Source organism: Ruditapes philippinarum, unplaced genomic scaffold, assembly GCF_026571515.1.
Source record: "Ruditapes philippinarum isolate M1 unplaced genomic scaffold, ASM2657151v2 ctg3236_1_1_1_1, whole genome shotgun sequence".
NCBI lineage: Eukaryota > Metazoa > Mollusca > Bivalvia > Venerida > Veneridae > Ruditapes > Ruditapes philippinarum.
The window spans coordinates 66,416-87,778 of record NW_026863247.1 but is presented as its reverse complement, the minus strand read 5'-3'; the positions used below and the strand labels follow the sequence as shown (position 1 = coordinate 87,778).

At 34.7% G+C, this 21,363-nt stretch overlaps 1 protein-coding gene across 2 annotated transcripts in view; it reads right to left on the bottom strand.

The window, feature by feature from the left end:
• LOC132721582 (zinc metalloproteinase-disintegrin-like NaMP) overlaps positions 1-21,363 on the bottom strand; it is a 107,947-nt gene that overhangs the window by 38,977 nt on the left and 47,607 nt on the right. For both annotated transcript variants that reach the window (XM_060705902.1, XM_060705903.1), the window contains exons 5-8: positions 20,969-21,046; positions 14,233-14,375; positions 9,431-9,480; positions 8,221-8,359 (exon numbers count right to left, since the gene is read on the bottom strand). In XM_060705902.1, the coding sequence (XP_060561885.1) occupies positions 8,221-8,359; positions 9,431-9,480; positions 14,233-14,375; positions 20,969-21,046 (410 nt within the window). The remainder of the gene's footprint in view (positions 1-8,220; positions 8,360-9,430; positions 9,481-14,232; positions 14,376-20,968; positions 21,047-21,363) is intronic.

Sequence of the window (21,363 nt, the reverse complement as noted above, 5' to 3'; positions counted from 1 at the left end):
ATTTCAAAGGATATTAATTTAATAAATTGTTTAATAGGTATAGAAATCATTATTCGTTTTTCAATTAAAAGACAAGGTAGTCTCGAGGAAAATTATATCTATATATTTAATTCAATTTGGTAATTCATGCACATTTATTAAGCAATATTAATCATTGGTCTTCAATCAAATTATCATAAGGCAAAGAAGCCAGAGGAAAATGTTGTATCATACAGGTATAAGCTCGGTGCACGTTACAAATTTGGTGGCAGCGGTGGGATAAAAGATAAAGGATAAAAGATAAAGGATAAAAGATAAAGGATAAAATACAATAGTTAAATAGATAAGTACTAAATAAAGTACCGAGCCCTTAGCACAGAGACCATTTTTTCATATATAAATCATGAATGACATGAGCATTGAAGACAAGCAAATATTGCTTAATAAAATCAAATTACTTGAAATAGAGAATGAAAGTCTCAGGGTCCAGCTCGAGATACATTCCCTAGACAAATTCTTGAATAAATCTGAAATATCCTCTGTGACGGAAATTTAACACAGAGCGTTGAACCAGATCACAAGGATAAGTCACCAGGCTTGAAGCACAGTACGCCAAATGAGCCAGATCTATTAGATTGTTATGGAAAAACACGGTTCCGGGGTTCTAGGATGAAGACCGAAGATACTGATTTGAAGCCTATATTTAAGTCTTCTAGATATAAGGATGAAGGCTCTCAAACTCCGACGTTAGGCCTGAGAAAAATGAGAGGCGATGATGTTGAAATTCGGAATATGCCGTATAAAGAACATTCATACAGGGATAATTTAGATAAATTTCAGACACCAGTATTTAGTCCTAGTATTATAGAGGGTTTCAGAACAACACCTGGGGAAAGAGTATCAGGTCTAACAAACAGTAAAGATGATGGAAAGACATGGGATCGTTTTGTGACTAAAAGAAAAAGGCTTTGTGATAGGGATAATAAGTTACGCTTTGACATCCCGTATGAAGAAAACAAGAATTTTGATGACTCTTTACAAGACTTAGGACCTGACTCAAGGCATACAAACCAGCCAAAAATAGACAGTTCTCAAGAATCAAAAGTATACATGAAGCCAGCTACTTTTGATGGAACAGGATCATGGCTAGATTACAAAGCTCATTTTGACGCTTGTTGTGAGATTAACAGATGGTCTGAAAAGCAAAAAGGTCTTATTTGGCCGTTTCTTTGCGCGGACAGGCTCAGGGTGTATTCGGAAATCTTGGAACTAAAGATCGAAGCCGATGATCGAAGTCAAGGCTTTAGAAGAGCGATTTGCACCTCCAAATCAAACAGAATTATATTGAGTGCAATTAAGAGAGAGAAAGCAAAAACCGTCTGAGTCTTTATCAGAAATGGGCCAGGAGATACGAAGACTTACTAACTTAGCTTATCCATCGGCACCTTCAGATGTGAGAGAAACCTTGGCAAAAGAGCAGTTCATAGATTCTCTCTTCAGTTCAGACATGAGACTAAGAATAAAGCAAGCAAGGCCTGTAAACCTCAACGATGCTGTAAGACACGCAGTAGAGCTGGAGGCTTTTCATAGAGCTGAGAGGCGAACAACAGATAATAAAAATTTTATGCGTACGGTTAGTCATGCAGAAAATTTAAATGTTAAGTTACAAAATGACGTTGAACAGTTACAGAAGTCAGTGTCAGAAATAAAGAAAATTTTACAGGGCAATACTTGGTCAAAGTCTGCAGATTCTAGACAAGGGTTTAAGACACAAGATCTAAGAAATTCCGATGGTTCAGGTAAAATGTACACTAGTTCAAGGTATAATAATAATAATAGAGATATGTCAAGTTCTAAATGTTATGAATGCGGTGAAAGTGGTCACTTTCGTTATAATTGCCCGAAACTTCATAACCAAGTTTCAAATTTTAAACAAACAAAATATGGTAAACATAGTGTAACAAATACTAGTAAATATGGGTCTGGGTTATTTATAGAAGCTAGAATTTATAATTTTCCAGCAACTTGCTTAGTAGATACAGGGGCTACATTAACCATAGTATCAAAGAAATTCATGGGGTAACATTAATTCCCCTATGAAATTAAATTCGTTTACAGCTGATATCGTTACAGCATCAGGACAGTTATTAGATATACAAGGAAGCACGAAAGTTAAAATTGAGATCGGGGATAATGCATCATTGCTTGATGTAATTGTATCAGAAATAGAAGGGAACGCAATCTTGGGTCTTGATTATTTAAAATCACAAAATGCAAATATCGATCTTTTAGAATGTGTTTTACGCTTAAATGGACAGTCTCATGAATTAAATTGTTCGGGGCCGATAGGGTGTTACAGGGTTATTGTAAAAGAAAGAACTGAAATTCTCGGAAATTCTGAAAAAGTGATACAGGGTAAAATTAATGATGCATCTAAGCCTACTAGAGGTTTGTACTTAGTTGAACAATTGAAACGCCCTGTTCTTGATAACGATGGTTTAGTTGCTCGAACACATGTGCAAGCAAGTAACAGTATACCAATAAGAGTTATAAACTTGTCAGAAGAAACAAAGGTTTTGAATCCAGGAACTCATCTTGCTATCATGAGTCCTGTTAAAAGGGTGAACGAAGTTAAGGTATCAAATGAAAAGAATAATTCTAATATCCCGTCACATTTACAAGATCTGTATGAACGAGCTACTAAAGGTCTCGATAAAAATCAGTGTAAAGATGTTCACAAGTTACTGTGTAAATATTCTCATACATTCTCTGAGACAGATTCAGATCTAGGACGTACAGGAATAATTCGACACAAAATATCGACTGGGGATGTACATCCAATTAAACAAACTCTCCGAAGGCTTCCTCATCAAATGAATGAAGAAGTTAATAAACATGTTAATGAAATGTTGGATAAGGGAATTATAGAATCATCCTCAAGTCCTTGGGCTAGTGGTGTTGTATTAGTTCAAAAGAAAGATGGAACACATAGGTTTTGTATCGATTATAGGAAATTAAACAATGTAACAATAAAGGATGCGTATCCAATCCCGCGAATAAATGAATCATTAGATCAATTATCGGGGGCAAAATGGTTTTCATGCTTAGATTTAAGCTCAGGTTACTGGCAGGTTGAAGTTGAGCCCGAAGATAAAAACAAGATAGCTTTTATGACCAGGCATGGATTGTATCAGTTCAAAGTTATGCATTTTGGTTTGTGCAATGCACCAGTGACTTTTCAAAGGCTCATGGAGACAGTACTAGCTGGTTTACATTGGAGTGTTTGTTTGATTTACCTTGACGATATTATTGTCATAGGGAAAAACTTTCATAATATGCTGGATAACTTAGATACAGTGTTTAAAAGATAAGAAGAATCAGGTCTTAAATTAAAACCTAGAAAATGTAATATTTTTGCAAAAGAAGTGGAGTTTCTTGGGCACATTGTTACGTCTGATGGTATTAAAACTGATCCACAAAAAGTAAACTGTATAACGTCATGGCCAACGCCTAAAAATGTTCATGAACTCCGTTCATTTTTAGGACTTTGTAGTTATTACAGAAAATTTATTACAGGTTATTCAGATATTGCTAAACCCTTACATAAATTAACAGAGAAGTCTCAAAAATTTGATTGGAATACAGAATGTTCTGAAGCATTTAAATGTCTGAAACAGAAATTAACAGAGGCACCTGTGCTAGCGCACCCAGACTTTTATATTGGATACCGATGGTAGCAATGTTGCTATTGGTGGATTTTTGTCACAGAAAATAGATGGACATGAACGGGTCATTGCCTATGCAAGCCGATCATTGACAAAGGCTGAACGTAAATACTGTGTCACACGTAAAGAGCTTTTAGCACTTGCATATTTCGTCAAATACTTCAAAAATTATTTGTTTGGTAAACAGTTTACAGTAAGAACCGATCATGGGTCACTTAGGTGGCTTATGCAGTTTAAAAATCCAGAAGAAACAGTTGCAAGATGGCTTGAAATACTTGCTTCATACAATATGAAAATAGAACATCGACCTGGGAATATGCATAGAAACGCTGATGCATTAAGTAGATTACCTTGTAAACAATGTGGAATAACAGGTCATCCAGTTAATGAAAGAAAATTTCAGGTTTCAGCAGCTATTTTGACACAGGATAGAGATGATAAAGATTTAGACATTTAACTTCAAGTTGCACAGAATAATGACAAAGATATTCAAACAATAATAAAATGGTTGAAAGATGGGAAATCAGATAGTGTAGATATTGGTTGTGAAAGTTACTATTTGAAATCTTTATGGGCACAAAGGCAAGGACTAAGTATACGTGAAGTGCTTTTAGTTAGAAAATGGGAAGTGATAGGTACAAACATTATTTATTGGCAGGCTATAATTCCAATTAGTTTTCGGGTTAAAGTCTTAAAATTCTCTCATGATATAAAGGCATCAGGTCATTTGGGTATCCGTAAAACACTTAGTAAGATAAGACAACGATATTACTGGCCTGGTTTACAAAATGATGTACGAAATTATGTTAGTACCTGTGAAAAATGCTTAAAACGCAAAGGCCCAATACCGAATAATAAAGCACCGATGAATGTAGTTAGGTCAGGTTTTCCAATGGAAAGAATTGCGGTAAATATACTAGGTGAGTTACCACAAACAGAACAAGGTAATAAATATATACTTGTAATTGCTGATTATTTCACGAAGTGGACCGAGGCATTTGCCATGCCAAACATGGAGGCAAAAACTGTTGCTAAAATAATGGTAGAACAGATTATAGCAAGGTTTGGAGTACCGAGTAGAATACATTCTGATCAAGGTAAGCAGTTCGAAAGTTTAGTTTTTCATGAAATGTTTGAGCTGCTGCAGATACAGAAGACCAGAACAACACCTTACCACCCGCAATCAGATGGTATGGTAGAGGTTTTTAATAAAACATTAACTAGAATGCTTAGTATGTTTGTTGACGAGAATCATAAAGACTGGGATGAGTACTTACCTTATGTGATGATGGCTTATCGAGCATCTGACAACGAAACAACAGGTATGTCTCCAAACTACCTTATGTTAGGTAGAGAAACATCTACACCGTTAGATATAGCATTTCAAGTTCCGTCAAATTTTAAATCAGTACCAATATCACATTGGGCATGGGAACTTCAAGATAGATTAGAAGTGGCACATGCTTTTGTAAGGCAACATACTGGAAATTCATTAAAAAGACAGAAAATGTTTCATGATGTTAAGCTCTCATTTAATACTTTTGAGCCTGGAGATCACGTTTTAGTTTATTTTCCAGTAAAAAGAATTGGTTGTTCTTCTAAATTCACATCTTTTTGGAAGGGACCTTTTGAAGTAAAAGATAAGATATCAGATGTTTTGTATAGAGATAATTGTGGTTATAATAAAACTTTACAAGTAATTCATGTCAATCGTATGCGAAAATTAAAAGGTCAAATTCTTCCAGAAGATACTCATTTATATCTCAAACAGGACTTTCAGAAAGTATAGAAGATACAGAGATAGAAGAAAATAATTTTGTTTCAGAAATAGAGAATAATGAAGATGATATGCAGACAAACAGATACGGAAGAAAAATTAAGAAACCATCATATTTAAATGACTATGTATTTTCTATTTCCAGAATGGCTAAGACAAAACAGACAACGAGAAAACCTTTGCCAAAGACTTTATGTCCAATATGTAAGGACCTTGTGCTTGAAGAGAAGTTTCTACAGCACATAATGTTATGTAAGAAGAACAATGATAGGTTGTGCTGTGTGACATGCAAAATGTATTTTAAGAAGGAGATTTACAGAAGCAAACATATGAAGAGAGTGGATAGCACTGAAACTACAGATAAGGAAACTCCAAGTACAAGTCAAGAGTGTTGTAAAATTGGAGACGAAGATTCTGATTGGGATAGGGATCCTGACATTGAAATATGTGAGGAAAAGACTGATAATGTCACAGATCAAAAGAAAGCGACAGAAGATTTAGAATTAATAAACATTGGAAGATTGTATAGGAAGAGAACCCTACCAAATCCGGTGATAGCACCAGTCACTAGAAAATGTCCGAAACTTGATAATGATATAGAGCAAGAAAATAAATTGGACCCGGCAGTGAAATCTTGCAGTTCCGTTGAAGATCTCCCAGACAATCCTCAGGGCATAGATAATTCAGGAAGTACAGATGATAATATCAATCATGTGGCAAAAGGGAGTGTGAATTAAATTATGATGATTCAGAAGAGGATGAGGAGCAAAGTTATGAAACTGTTACAGATATCAAGGAAGATGAAGTCAAAGAAACTGATGAACCATCACCATCATCAGTTAAAACAGTTGAAAATAGTGTCGCTCCATCCGAGGAGAAAATATTCATTGAGATAGAGAAGGAAAAGCTAGCGATAGAGAAGAAAAAGATTGACTTAGAAACAGCTAAATTTGAATTTAAGAAAAATATGTTGACAAAGCTAATTGACATTGTGTCAGACATGTAGGGACAAGAAACATGATTTAAAAGGACAGAAGTGTTATTTTTAAGTGTTCTGATGTTATTTTCAGATATTTTGTTGTGTAAGCAAGAAGCTTGATACATAATAAAAGTTTATTTGATCTGTGAAATTGAGTTTATCATGCGGGACGCATGCCTTTCGGAGGCGTGGGTAATGTAGCGAAAATCGAAAAGTTACTTCCCCTTATTAAGTACGCACCATTTGTGTTCAACAAAACAAATTGTCTTAGAAGAAAAATCTCGTAAATTGTACGGTGTAAGTTGGTTTCAAATATGTTTGATGATGTTGCATGATTTAATTACCTTTTACTTTTCATTTTGGAGTCCTTAGAACATTGCAGGTTTATTATTTAATGTAGAAAAGGTAAGATTATATTCATTTTGGCGATGGTTCCCGAGTCATGTAATTATGTACAAAAATAACGCATATTGAAAAAGTAAGCTGTATTTAATTCAATGATAGTAATATATTCAAGCGTTTGCAAGATATGGAAGACGACAGAGGGCGCAAGCAGTCCCGAGCCAATATATAAGGAAGGTGAATGTGAGAAATAGAGAGTGGGTGTTTTGACAGCGTGTTGAACAGTCGACAATCCTAAATGCTATACCTACTTTTTATATTCTTAGTTGCACAGTGCATAGCGCTGTGATAAGGCTGAGAAATATTAAGTAGAAAGAAAGCAAGGATTAAAGATTAATAAAGGAAGATTAAGAATACTTTTATTAGTAGAGATAAAGATCGAGAAAGAGGGAACGTATATATATAAATAGTATTTCAAAGGATATTAATTTAATAAATTGTTTAATAGGTATAGAAATCATTATTCGTTTTTCAATTAAAAGACAAGGTAGTCTCGAGGAAAATTATATTTATATATTTAATTCAATTTGGTAATTCATGCACATTTTTATTTAGCAATATAAATCATTGGTCTTCAATCAAATAATCATAAGGCAAAGAAGCCAGAGGAAAATGTTGTATCATACAGGTATAAGCTCGGTGCACGTTACACATGTAAAGAGTTATCTGATCTTGATATCATAACAAACAAAGGGGAAGCGGCACTCAATAACCGTCCACATGAACACTGGCTAATATTGACCTCTCAGTTTCATAGTAACCATTTTTTGAAATTTTCAAGTAATAGACAATTGGAAAACGACCAGATTATATGAATCTTACACAGGCTACCGGTACAGACCGGAATATCTAGCTCGAGGGTGACTGTTTACGGCGGTAACGAGGCTTTGCCGAGTTTCCGCTAAACAGTTACCCGAGAGCTAGATATTCCCGTCTGTACCGACAGCCGGTGTTTTTTTTCTTTTCTTGCATATTACATATCAATTGCTTTCAGAACAGAAATTCCGAAAACTGATATTCTCATTTCTTCCTTTTTTCTTATAGAAGCGTATGAACTTACAATTTCATTCATATAACGGTTAAAAGGCGTCATTCTAAAAATGCAAATCATTCAAATAGGCACGCCGAAATGCCGTCATTTAAAGCTCGTGAAAGACAATATTTTCTAGCATCGGTTTAAACAGTAGATAATCCAGACTAATATGCAAGAAAAAGCTGAGATACATTTAGTTCGGTTCTTAAAGACACTGTATCACTTGACTCCGACGAAATTCTTTATATTATTACTTTCTACAAAATACTAACTGAAAAACAAAAACAAAAAAAACATAAAAGAAGTAACAGTGTAATAATCTAACTTATGTCCAAGCTCATGTGCGACAACTGTTCCCAACGAGGGTCCGAATTCTGTTACTTCATTGATAGAATATCCTCTTTTTCCACAAACTGCGGCATGCAACAGTTGACCGCTGAAAAATGACGGGCTATACGCCATACCTTAAAGTACGAATCATAACTTTTTATAATAAAATAAATTCAAAAAAGGATAAACAGATATATTTATTTATTTAATTTTGCCTATGAAATATGGTGCTTTATCAGTCAAATATATTTCAAATTTTTTAAAAATAAATATGAAATATAAATATGAAAGTGGGCGGAGTCAAAACTCATATTTATTTTAAGGGACTTCTTTCGTCGTTTTGTTTGAAAAATCTGATAAATACAAAACAAATTTTATCGAATATCGTTTTTAAAACTATCTAGCATGATAAAAAATGGTCTAACTAAGAAAATTAATCCGAACACCAATATCTTTAAATTCAGTTATTAAGGCTGTACATACGTTTAAAGAGTTGCTTACATGACGTCGCAATGTAGCGCCAAACAGCGCGTGCTTACGCATAAATTACTGCGCGCTGTACAGTTGCAGTTGATAGCAAGCAAGGGGATTCGTTACCATTTTCTTTGAAATTGAAATTAATAAAAAGGTTGTTTTTTTGTCGTTTTTCGTGAAATATGGTATATATTTTCACTCAACATGATAAAATGCCTCATATTTTCACTCGCCGTACCGGCTCGTGAAAAAATGTAGCATTTTGTTATGTTTCGTATAAATATATACCATATTTCACGCAAACGAAAAAATATCCTGTTATTATCACACACCCGTGCCGATTTTGCGACTCCGTAAATATGGTATTGCACGGCCATGCATTTATTTTGACGTGACGTCTTAAGCGTTATACAAACATGGTTTAAAGACGCGCTAAATGTTAGCGTTATACTATAGGCGTGTCAAAGAAAAATGACTAAAGTAAATGATTTTACTTTAAACAGTCTTTATTTGGGTAAGTGATAAATAGAATATTACATTCGTGTAACATTGAAAACTGAAACAATCGGTTTCTTTATTTGGTTATATTTGTGTAAACAGGACTTGAGTAAATCAAAATAGACTAGTTGTTATAAAACAGTTTCACAGTAAATTGTGTTGAAAAACACAAAAAAAAATGATTAAATTTAATCGAAACAAATCAATATTTTACTATGTATTAGTGTGTATACCTGCCATATTATTACGAAATTGGCCATCTTCTAAAGATCCGATAACGCGCCTAAAAATAAATATAAATTAAACAAAATATCAATAAAAATTAGTATACTATGAACAAGAACTTGTTCGCTTCTTATCGAATTAGGGTTAACCAGCACAAACATGACCGCATTTGTTTCAGACAACACACATTTTAATTTTATGGTGATTTTTTACTTGAAATAATCGAAATTTAGGAAAACGGTGCATTTAAATAGTTTTAAGTCCATAAGTGTAACTGTCAGTGTTGTACTTACTAACAAAACCGCTTCTAGTAAATATATATTATCATATTTAATACAAATCTATAATTGTGACCACATGATGATTTTTCACCTGAAAACAAAATTTGTCATTCAATGGTTTACAGTATAACACATAGACCTTCATTTGCATTTGATAATATGTATTCTAACACGATCCGCATTGTTCACTATTGAACATAGAAGAACAGAGAGTGTGTGTTATTATGCAACAGGTGCACAGTTTAACATTCTATATTAAGACATGTGACGTAATCATTATACACGTGACGTAACCACTAAAAATCCGACGCGCTGAAAATAAGTTCGGAAACAAATCAGACGGAATTTTGCTTAACTATCATGTACCGCAACATTTATTTGTTAATGTCGTGTTAGAATCGAAATAATATATCCAACGAAGTGATTTTATCGCTTGATAACATCACTGTTTGTCGTTCGGATGCGCATCATTATAACACTCGGGCTATGCCCTCGTGATATAATTCCTCGCATCCGAACTCCAAACAGTGATGTTATTGAGCGATAAAATCACTGTTTGGGATATAATATTTCTTAATTAAACAGTAATGATTTATTTGATAAACAAATTCTTTTGTACAATAATGTCGCTTAATTGACATATTTTAGGATTAATCTTTGCGTTTTTGATGAAGTATATTAAAACAGAATCCATAAAGAACGTCTTAAACTACAAAACTGAAAAGCGCAAGCGCAGTTTTATTGAGCTTATTCATGGGGCGGTACTATAAAGTGCAAGCTACCGAGTACATTACTTGCACCAATATTAAGTATAATTCAGAAATAATATATCCCAATCTGATTTTATCGCTCATAATAATTCGACATCTGAGCCGTGTCATACAAAACCAACATAATGGGTTTGTGACCAGCATGGATCTAGACCAGCCCGCGCATCCGCAGTAGCAGTACCGCTATTAGTTTCTCTACTTGTTTTATGATCTGTAAGCCCTGATCAGACTGCGCGGATGCACAGGCTAGTCTTGATCCATGCTGGGCGCAAACCCATTATGTTGCTTTTGTCATGACACGGCTCATTTAACATTTAATGGTATTGAATTCGAAAAGATTTGTTCAAAATATTTGAAAAAATATTCAAAAATACTACAAGATACTGAGCATGTACAAGTCATACGTGAATTCAAAGCAAGCCCATATAAATCTATTAAACTTCAACAAGGCTTCAAATATCAGTAATTGCGGCTTTTTTTTTGTGTTTTTTTTTTTTGTTCGTTTTTGCCAACTTGTTTTTTTTTTTTTTTTTTTTTGTAATTTTATAATTTTACCATTTTGCCATCAAAATTTTGAGTGAAAATAAAGGTAGATTAACAAAAATAGATAGAGGATATTTGTTTGTTTTGCATGTAAGATTGAAATATAATTTCACTGAGTGAACACAAGATGCAATATTTTCACGAGTGGCGTAGCCACGAGTGAAAATATAATAGCTGGTGTTCACGAATGAAATATATTTCAATCTTACATGTAAAAAAATGAATATTCTTTTTATTTCATGCTTTTTAAGTGATTTTAAGTATTTTTTACTGATTTTGCCACGTAACGTCGCGCATTCTCCTTTGTGACGTCATCACATCATGGCGTCACATCATCAATTTTGAAATATAGTTCTGTTAAATTTCTCTAATTTTGTTACATTTTTAAGATGATGTATGGTGACATCGCCTTTCTTTTCCTAAAGAAGCAAAATTTACTCATGACAGCAATTATTTCTGCCTGTTATTCCATTTAGTTATGATTATTTATTTCATCCGCATTCAGCTACAGTGAAAATTATATTTTATAAATTTCACTAGTGGTTTATCACAATATAATCATCTGATATATAGAGGATATTTGTTTGTTTGTGTGTAAGATGAAATTTTATTTCATCGAGTGGGCTTTAAAAACAGTATTCTCACGAGTGGCGTAGCCACGAGTGAGAATACTGTTTTTAAAGTTCACGAGATGAAATAAAATTAAATCTTATACAACAAACAAACAATTTTTTTTTTATTTTATGCTAAAAAACAAGTTAAAATGACATTTCAATAATATTAACGTAAATATTAAAATCTGTTTTCCCCATTGAGAGCCCCATTTAGTCGGAATTTCTCATTAAAAACAAGTCTTGGGCTGTAAAATAAGTCCAACAATCAACGTTAAATGACAATGATATTATTTATTTTGTTAAAAAATATGAATGATCGCTTGTTTTAATAATAAAAACAAACAATTCTTGTAGGAGAAAAATTCCAACCATCCATCCATATTTCTGTTACTTATTGCGTATTTATATTAGACCTGGCTCCGAGCCTGCAACATTTTCAATTGTGTTGTGTTGGACCTTCTTTAGGGATTCTGTTTTTTTCTATATTATTTTGTTAAATGTAAGCGGCAGCCATTTTTTAAAGTTGTGTATTTTACGGGAGGAAAATAATTGTGTTTGATTCAGAGGGATATCATTTGGATTTGTTAGTCATACACCTTTTTAAAAGAAAGAAAACATATTTGAGGATTGAAACAGACAAAAAATAAGTGTTGACAGATGTGAAAACATGACAAAAAGCAGCTAAGAAAATGGAAAACTTGGAACTTGCTCGGAACGCTGGGTGGTTTAATTGTTCTACGAGGTGATAGCTGTCATTGCTTTTCAATTTTTCATGAAGCATACGGCAGTTATTGCTCGTAGGAAACTTTAATGTGCCCAAATGTCATCAAGAGCAGTTTGCATGTGGAAGGAATGTATTTGTCAGACTGTAAAAATGAAACAAAAAATTAAGAGATGAAATTTGGTGATTGGAATTTGAATGAATAGAAGTAAGTTTTCTTCTTTTTATTACTTTTGACATTTAAGTTGATTATCAATTTCAGCTTTACGTTTTCTTTAAACAGCCTGACATTGTCAGAATTGTTAGCAAAAATAAAATTGAGGTACCACATGGGAAAAATCTAAAAAAAGTAGTTTCGTCATTGAAAAGTGTGAAATTATATTTTGATAATTTTCACTGTGAAATTATCAAATATAATTTTCACGGATAAATCAGTAATCCACTGAAAAGCATAAAATAAATTACAATAAAACACTGGAAAGCATGAAATAATATTTTTTATCACATAAAACGCGGCGTGGGAGTGTAATAAATAGAGGATATTGAATGAGTGTAAGTTCAATACTGTATTTATTGCACGAATTGAATAATAGAGGATATTGAATGAGTGTAGTTTAATACCAAATTTATTGAACAAGTTCAATAAAATCATATTGTTTTATTCAACGAGTTCAATAAATTAAGTATCAAATCTACACGAATATAATATTCTATTGATCACATATATAAAATAAGAACAGTAAACTATTAAAGTGAGTAATTTTTCATTGACGCGCCGATAGTGTAACGCTAACATTAGCGCGCTTTAACGCTATGTTTCTATATAGCGCAAATGACGTCACGTCAAAGTGTTATTACACTAGTGTAATATCGTTTTTATTAAATGGCTTTATAACACTTCTGCGCCGCAGTTTATGTGATAAAATTATATTATGTGAGCCTCTGGCGAGCATAATATTATTCTATTCAGCGAGTGCAATAAAATCAGTAATCAACTTTCACGAATTTAATATTCTATATATCATATTCCCAAAATAAAGACCGTTTAAAGTGAAATAAGAGTCATTATTTATTGACGCACCAATAGTATAACGTTAACATTTAGCGCATCTTTACACTGTGTTTGTATAACACTCATGACGTCACGTCAAAATATATGCACGGCCGTGCAATACCATTTTTATGGAGTCGCAAGATCAGCACGGGTGTGTGATAAAGCTATTTAATAAAAACGATATTACACTAGTGTAATTACAGAGGCTCGCATAATATGATTTTATTCAACTAATTCAATAAATTTAGTATTAAACTACGCTAATTAATATCCTCTATTTATTATATACTTATTGAAGTATATGAAATAATGAACATAGAAGAACCGAAAGTGTGTGTTATTATACAATAAGATCACTTTTGATATGTGCGGAAACAAACCAGACAAGCGTTTCACAAACATAACGTAAGTTTAACGTATCTTTTTAAACTTCTTACGCAATACTTCATTTACGTTAGATGCGTTTCACTATACAGAACGTGCAACTTACGCCAGCAGTAAGTGAGCGTAAATTAACGTTTAAACCTACACAAATGCATATATATAGCTAAGAAAGTTTAGTGAAACGAAAATAAAACGTAAGTTCTGCTTACGCAAACAGTTACGTTTAAACTTGATTTCTGATAACAAAAGTGCGTTAGTGAAATGCAACCCAGGTGCAATTTAGCTTTAAATATCCCGTACGGCAGTATTATATTTGCTACGCCCTCGTGACATAATTCATCGCATCCGAACTCTACACAGTGATGTTATTGAGCGAAAAATTCACTGTTTGGGATATATTATTTCTTAAATATAAGAGGAAAAAAGAAGAAACATTCCCTTACCCTGTAAGCAATGTAGCTTGGTCATAATTAAAATGACGTATTGAAGCCTCTCCCCATTGATAGAAATAATATAGTATATTTTGAGCCAATGCTTGTCCGGCATTGTTGATATGATCTTCTACAAACTTCGAATCGCTTGGATCCTGCAGATATATGATACATTTAACGCATGATGCGTCAGAATATCCATTACAATATGAGACATGATTTTCAACAAATAGTGTTTCGCTTGATAAACGCAGATACAAGATACATTAGACACATGATTTGTGGTAATAGTCATTACAATAAAAGACATGATTTTCTACAAATATATACGGTTTCGCTTTATACCCCCAGATACATGATACATATAATATATGCTGTGTGTTAATATTCATAACAATATAAGACATGATTTTCTACAAATGGTGCATCGCGTGATACCTGCGGCTAATGATGCATGTGACACATGATTCCCGGGAATATGTATTACAATATGATACATAATTTGATATGAAAGGCACATCGCTTGATAAATGCGGATATATTATATCTCATACACAGGTTGTGCGGGAGTATCCATAACAATTCCAAATAGGAAGTAGGCAGTAGAAGTAGCAGCAGTAGGAAACGTGAAGTTAGCAGTAGCAGTAGTACAGAAGTAGCAAAATTATAAAACGTGAAACTGACAGTAGCGGTAGCACAGCAGTAGCAAAATCATAAAACGTGAAGTTGACAGTAGCAGTGGCACAGCAGTAGTTGTAGAAAAATTATAAAACGTGAAGTTAGCAGTACCAGAGGCACAGCAGTAGCAAAATAAAAAAAAGCATGAAGTTGGCAGTAGCAGGGGCACAGCAGTAGCAAAATTATAAAACGTGAAGTTGGCAGTAGCGGTAGCACAGCAGTAGCAAAATCATAAAACGTGAAGTTGATTGTAGCAGTGGCACAGCAGTAGTTGTACATTGTAGAAAAATTATAAAACGTGAAGTTGGCAGTAGCAGCAGCACAGCAGTAGCAAAATTATAAAACGTGAAGTTGGCGGTAGCAGAAGCACAGCAGTAGAAAAATTATAAAACGTGAAGTTGGCAGTAGCAGCAGCACAGCAGTAGCAAAATAGCAAAATTATAAAACGTGAAATTGGCAGTATCGGTAGCACAGCAGTAGCAAAATTATAAAACGTGAAGTTGGCAGTTACAGTGGTACAGCAGTAGCAAAATTATATTTATTTACGTGAAGTTGGCATGTGTAGTAGCAGAGCAGTAGCAGAGAGTCTGGATACTCGCAGAGTTCCAGGGTTTATTGTTGCCAATGTCTTATTGACATGTTCCCCTTCTAGGCACATCTTAGGCACTCGAAGACGTTCAGGTATTTTGGTGCCAATAGAAATAATGATTTTTTTACTTCTAGGGACATTAAAGTGTATTTTTCATTGGCCTGTGACTAAATGTTTTACACTCGCCGACATTAAGGAATTTTGGTACCAATGCAGATAATGACTATTCAGACTTCTAAGGACATGCCAGATTCTGTTACACTCACAGACTTTCAGTCATTTTGTATGGCGTTTATGACATTTTTGACTTCGAGGCACACGTTTCATTTCTTTCGTCTGCGACTGATTCTCGGACACTCTGACACACTTCACGTTTTATAATTTTGGTTTTGCTACTGCAGTGCCACTGCTATTGCCAACTTCACGTTTTATAATTTTGCTACTGCTTCTGTTGCGCTACTGCTACTTCTGTGCTTCTGCTACTGCCAATTTCACGTTCTATAATTTTGCTACTGCTAATGTCAACACTTTATAATTTTGCAATTCCACTGCTGTGCTACTGCGACTGCTGTGCTACTGCCAATTTCACCCTTTATAATTTTTCTTCTGCTGTGCTACTGCTAACTTCAAATTTTATTACTTTGTTAATGCAACTGTTGTGCTACTGCTGCGCTACTGCTACTGCTCTGCTACTGCCAATTTCACGTTTTATAATTTTGCTACTACTGTGCTACTACTACTGCCAACTTCATGTTTTATAACTTTGCTAATGCAATTGCTACTGCTGCGCTACTGCTACTGCTCTGCTACTGCCAATTTCACGTTTTATAATTTTGCTACTACTGTGCTACTGCTACTGCCAACTTCATGTTTTATAACTTTGCTAATGCAACTGTTGTGCTACTGCTGCGCTACTGCTCTGTAGGAGCACATTTGTCTCGGAGCACATTTGTCTCACGAAGTGTGACACATGTGTTCGTAAACATTTATATTTGCGACAAACTGGAAATGAGACAGATGTGTTCGACACACAATAGAAAGGGCACTCAAAGCACATTTGTCTCTCATATTTCCATAAATTTTTTAAAAGGTAATAATTATGCCCATCTGCATACCGGCTACCAGCCATTGTTCTGTGTTTTCTGTATTTATAGAACCGTTTTTAGGTCACTTCCGGTCAGTAAAAAAACTTCCTGACTCTGCATCGGAGTCATATATTGAATTTAAGAATATCCCTGTTCTGCATGTCACAATGAAAATTTCTACAAGTGCAGCATCCAGAACCTAAACACTTATGCAGCAAGTCTATTCTTACCGTTAATAATTGTGATATTTTTATTTTCAATGCTTTTTTCAAAGTTTTATAAATGATTTATGGCATTAGAAATATTCTTAGCAAAAACAAGGTAGTATCTACGGTGGCATAAAGGGGACATATAATTTTCTAATTTATTTCGTGCGCGCACGTAAGCTTAAACGTGGCCACGCGATACTATTACGTGCTCATGCGATAGCTTTTACGTGCGCTCGCGGATATGCATTCCGCATTTGGACTCTGATCGGGATCCTCGCATGAATAGTTTGACGCCCTGTGTATGTGTCGAACCTACAGCGGTTAGGGGCTAGTGGTTTTTCTTAAATCACTCGGCCACGGAGGCCCTTAAATGATCTATGGAAGAAAATAAGAAGACAATTACACACGTATTTTGTTATCATCAGAAATATATGTACAAAAAATGACCGTATTCCGGTATATACCGGGCAAGGCGCTTGAATCATAAAATGCTAAAATCTTGCCTTTTTCCCAACGGAATGAACTTAAATAGGTCTAATTCATCTTTTCACACCGTGTTATATATGATAATGAATGAACAATGTAAAAATCGGCGAAAAAAAAACGATATCTGTCTATTTTGTGATTATGATTTCTGCAAGCTTCTAGAGGTACTGCTCCAATCCTCTATTGAGTTAAATCCTAAAAAAAATCGTCATTTTCCAAGAATTGCGGCTTTCAGATCAGCCACTGAAAAAAGCACTTAAAACGTGCACGAGTTCCTAAAAAAATCCGGGTAATGCCATAATTATGGAATATCGGGCCACTCAGAATCGGGCTAATAATGCGTCATAAAAGTAGCAAAATGTAAACAAAGTAGTACTTTGCCTTCAATACAAAATTCTAAATCACTTCATCTGTACAGATGCAAAAAAAACAGCAGATGATAAAATGCTCAAGGTGCCAGTGAGTAACGTTTTTGAGCTATAAAATTATATCAAAAATAAAAAGTTTTATGATCACTAAAAGCATTTCTGATATCCCTTAGTAAGACTGCTTCGGATGAGGAATGCAAATAAAAGCATTTCTATTGGTTCGTTGTAGAACATTTTGCTTTCATATGAAATGGTTGGAAATTGAGTTGATAGTAATGAATTAACTACCGATGTAGATGGTAAATCACGAATATGCATGGCAATAAGGAAATAAATCGCGTTCGCAATCACATCATAAATATCGTACACGTATTTTATGTAACATGTCTCACTCTACCATCACTATTTATCCGAGCTTCTTTGTTACCATTGTAAATTGTTTTATATTCACCATTGTTTTTCAAGCTATGCTTTCATCAAAAATACAGTAGTTTCAAAGGGCAGTAACGCTGCACTTCCTTTTACTGTCCTTGACAACTGTATGAAGTTGTATTAATTCCAAACAGTAGTTTTCAAGTTATGATCTGGACAAGGAAAAGTAACAAAGGGCAATAACTCTGTAATTAGTCAACATGGAGTTATGGTTCTTGTGCACTGCACTTCCTCTCAATGTGCTTGACCATTGTATGAAGTTATATTGAATTCCAACAATAAGTCTTCAGGTTATGGTCCGGACAAAAAAAGCAATGGAAAAGTAACAAAGGGCAATAACTCTGTAATTACTTTAGATAGAGTTATGGTTCTTGTGTGCTGCACTTCCCCTTATTGTGTTTGACATTTGTATGAAGTTGTTTTGAATTCCAACCAGTAGTTTTCAAGTTATGCCCCGGACAAGGAAAAGTAACAAAGGGCAATAACTCTGTAATTAGTCAAGACAGAGTTATGGTTCTTATGCACTGCACTTCCTCTCAATGTGCTTGACCATTGTATTTAGTTATATTAAATTCCAACCATTAGTCTTCAAGTAATGCTCCAGACAAAAAAAAATCAATGGAAAAGTAACAAAGGGCAATAACTCTGTAATTACTTTAGATAGAGTTATGGTTCTTGTGCACTGCACTTCCTCTTATTGTGTTTGACAATTGTATGAAGTTGTTTTGAATTCCAACCAGTAGTTTTCAAGTTATGCCCCGGACAAGGAAAAGTAACAAAGGGCAATAACTCTGTAATTAGTCAAGATAGAGTTATGGTTCTTGTGCACTGCACTTCCTCTCAACGTGCTTGACCATTGTTTGTAGTTATATTGAATTCCAACCATTAGTCTTCAAGTTATGCTCCGGACGTCTGGACCGACCGACCGACCGACCGCCCGACCAACCGACCGACCGACCACCGGGTGACTCCTATATACCCCCCCAAACTTCGTTTTTGGGGGTATAATAAAAAGCTTTTGATGAATGCAAATAAAAGCATTTCTCAGGCATAATTGGCCTTTGAGTGATTTTTATGTAGACTATCAAGGGAATTCTACTTAGCGGTATATGACCTGGAATCAATTTCTTGCCTGGCGTCGACAAACGAAACGCGAAGCGAGACGCGAGATTTCGGCGAGATGCGAAACGTCAGATATTGTATCATTAAATATCAACCTATTACGGTGTTCCGTTTAGACATAAGAAACATTTTTGTCTTCCTGAACAGCTATGCACAATGGTACAAAGGTGAAATTGAGATTGTACGATAGTACGATGGTTAAAACACGATGGCACGATGGTGAAATCACGATGATGCGATGACACGATAGGGAAAATAATATCGCGTTTTCAGCATCATGCCATCGAAGTTTTATCATATCATACCATCGTATTTTTCTATCGTAACATCGTCTTTCACCATACTACCATCACGTATTAATCATCGAGCCTTCTTTGTTTACCATCGTACAATCGTTGTTTCATATTCGTACCATTGTCTTTTCAGCATCGCGTTTTCATCAAAAACGTACCATCGTGCCATCGCGTTGTCACCATAGAACCATCGTGAACGGGATTTAGTATGTTTCAGTGTACGCCTTCAGGTTAAGCCAATCAATTTCCTAAATTAGAGATATTTACTCTAGCTTTTCATAAAGAAAGCATAAGGTATCCTATTCATGATTACACTTGACATGAGGTAACTTCGATTCTAAAAAAAGAATTTCTTCCGCAGGGAAATAATTATGTGACAAATTATTCATAAAAATGACATGATACAAATGTGCTTTCTTGTCCCTTAAAAACACATATGACAAATGTGATTTCTTGTCCCTTAAAACACATAAGACAAATGTATGTGCTTTCTTGTTCCTTAAAAAACTTGATCGGAGCACATTCGTCACACAAATTAGTTTTTTGGGGTAGACATTTGAGGTCCCATTTGTCTCATGTGGGACAAATGCGACCGCATCGGTCTTACTTAAGACAAATGTGCTCCGAGACAAATGTGCTCCTACACTGCTCTGCTACTGCCAATTTCACGTTTTATAATTTTGCTACTGCTACTAGTTTTATGGGGTAGACATTTGAGGTCCCATTTGTCTCATGTGGGACAAATGCGACCGCATCGGTCTTACTTAAGACAAATGTGCTCCGAGACAAATGTGCTCCTACACTGCTCTGCTACTGCCAATTTCACGTTTTATAATTTTGCTACTGCTACTGTTCACTGCTACTGCTAACTTCCTACCGGTAACTTATACATGCATTTAATCCAGGTTATCGTTACTCTACAAATATCAGACAGGGCAGGGTGATTTTACATGAATGTGTATATGAAATAACATTTGAAACATCCTTTTATAATATGTCACAAAAGGGATAATTTAGTTTATACAAATTTATTTTAGTTCGATTGTGTTGGAAGCTATAAGCTTAAAGTAACACTCTCGAATCCGTTCCTTGAACCAACCAGTACTAAGCACTGAATGTAAAGTTTCTAGCTCAAGGAAACAACGGCTTGCCCCTGACAGGGTTAGAACCAAAGCGGTCAGCAAATTCTAAGGCTAGTCCGGCGCGTTAACCCCTCGGCCACGCCGCCACACAAAAGGAATGAATTGCAAATGCCTCTGAAAATATATTTATTTGAAAATTTATGTTGGCTTAGGATTTTATGATTAATTTCATCTTAGAAGAGAACAATAAAGTGTTTTGGTCACTTAGGCAATTTAATATCATATCTTACAAGTCTTACTATTTCCTTTTTTGTAAGGGCTGCTTCAATTCGTATATTGTCGTTATTTATTAAACTATGTAAAAACACGAAGAGTTAATCGGTTAGTTCCCTATGAACACTTACATCAGCTATGTAAATTCCAGCAAAAAGACAGGATGTTGAATACGAGTAGTCTTTCATACTTTGAAATCGTAGATCCACCTGAAAAATGAAATATATTGCTAATTCTAACACGACCAGCATTGTTCCCTATTGAATATAGAAGAACCAAAAGAATTAATATCTGTCTAGGCGGTGTTTAGCATGCGTAGGAATTGACCATGAAAGCCGTAGGCCTGAGTGGTTAATTTTTCCGCACAAAAACGACAAACCGGTGTTAAATAGCCGATAAACACCACTCAGACAGATATTATTTCGATTCTAACAATAGAAATTAAGAAAGATCACTAATGCTATATTTTCAAGCGGATATTACTTCCGGTGCTGGTTTTCGTATAACGCTGTTCGTTTTCACATCC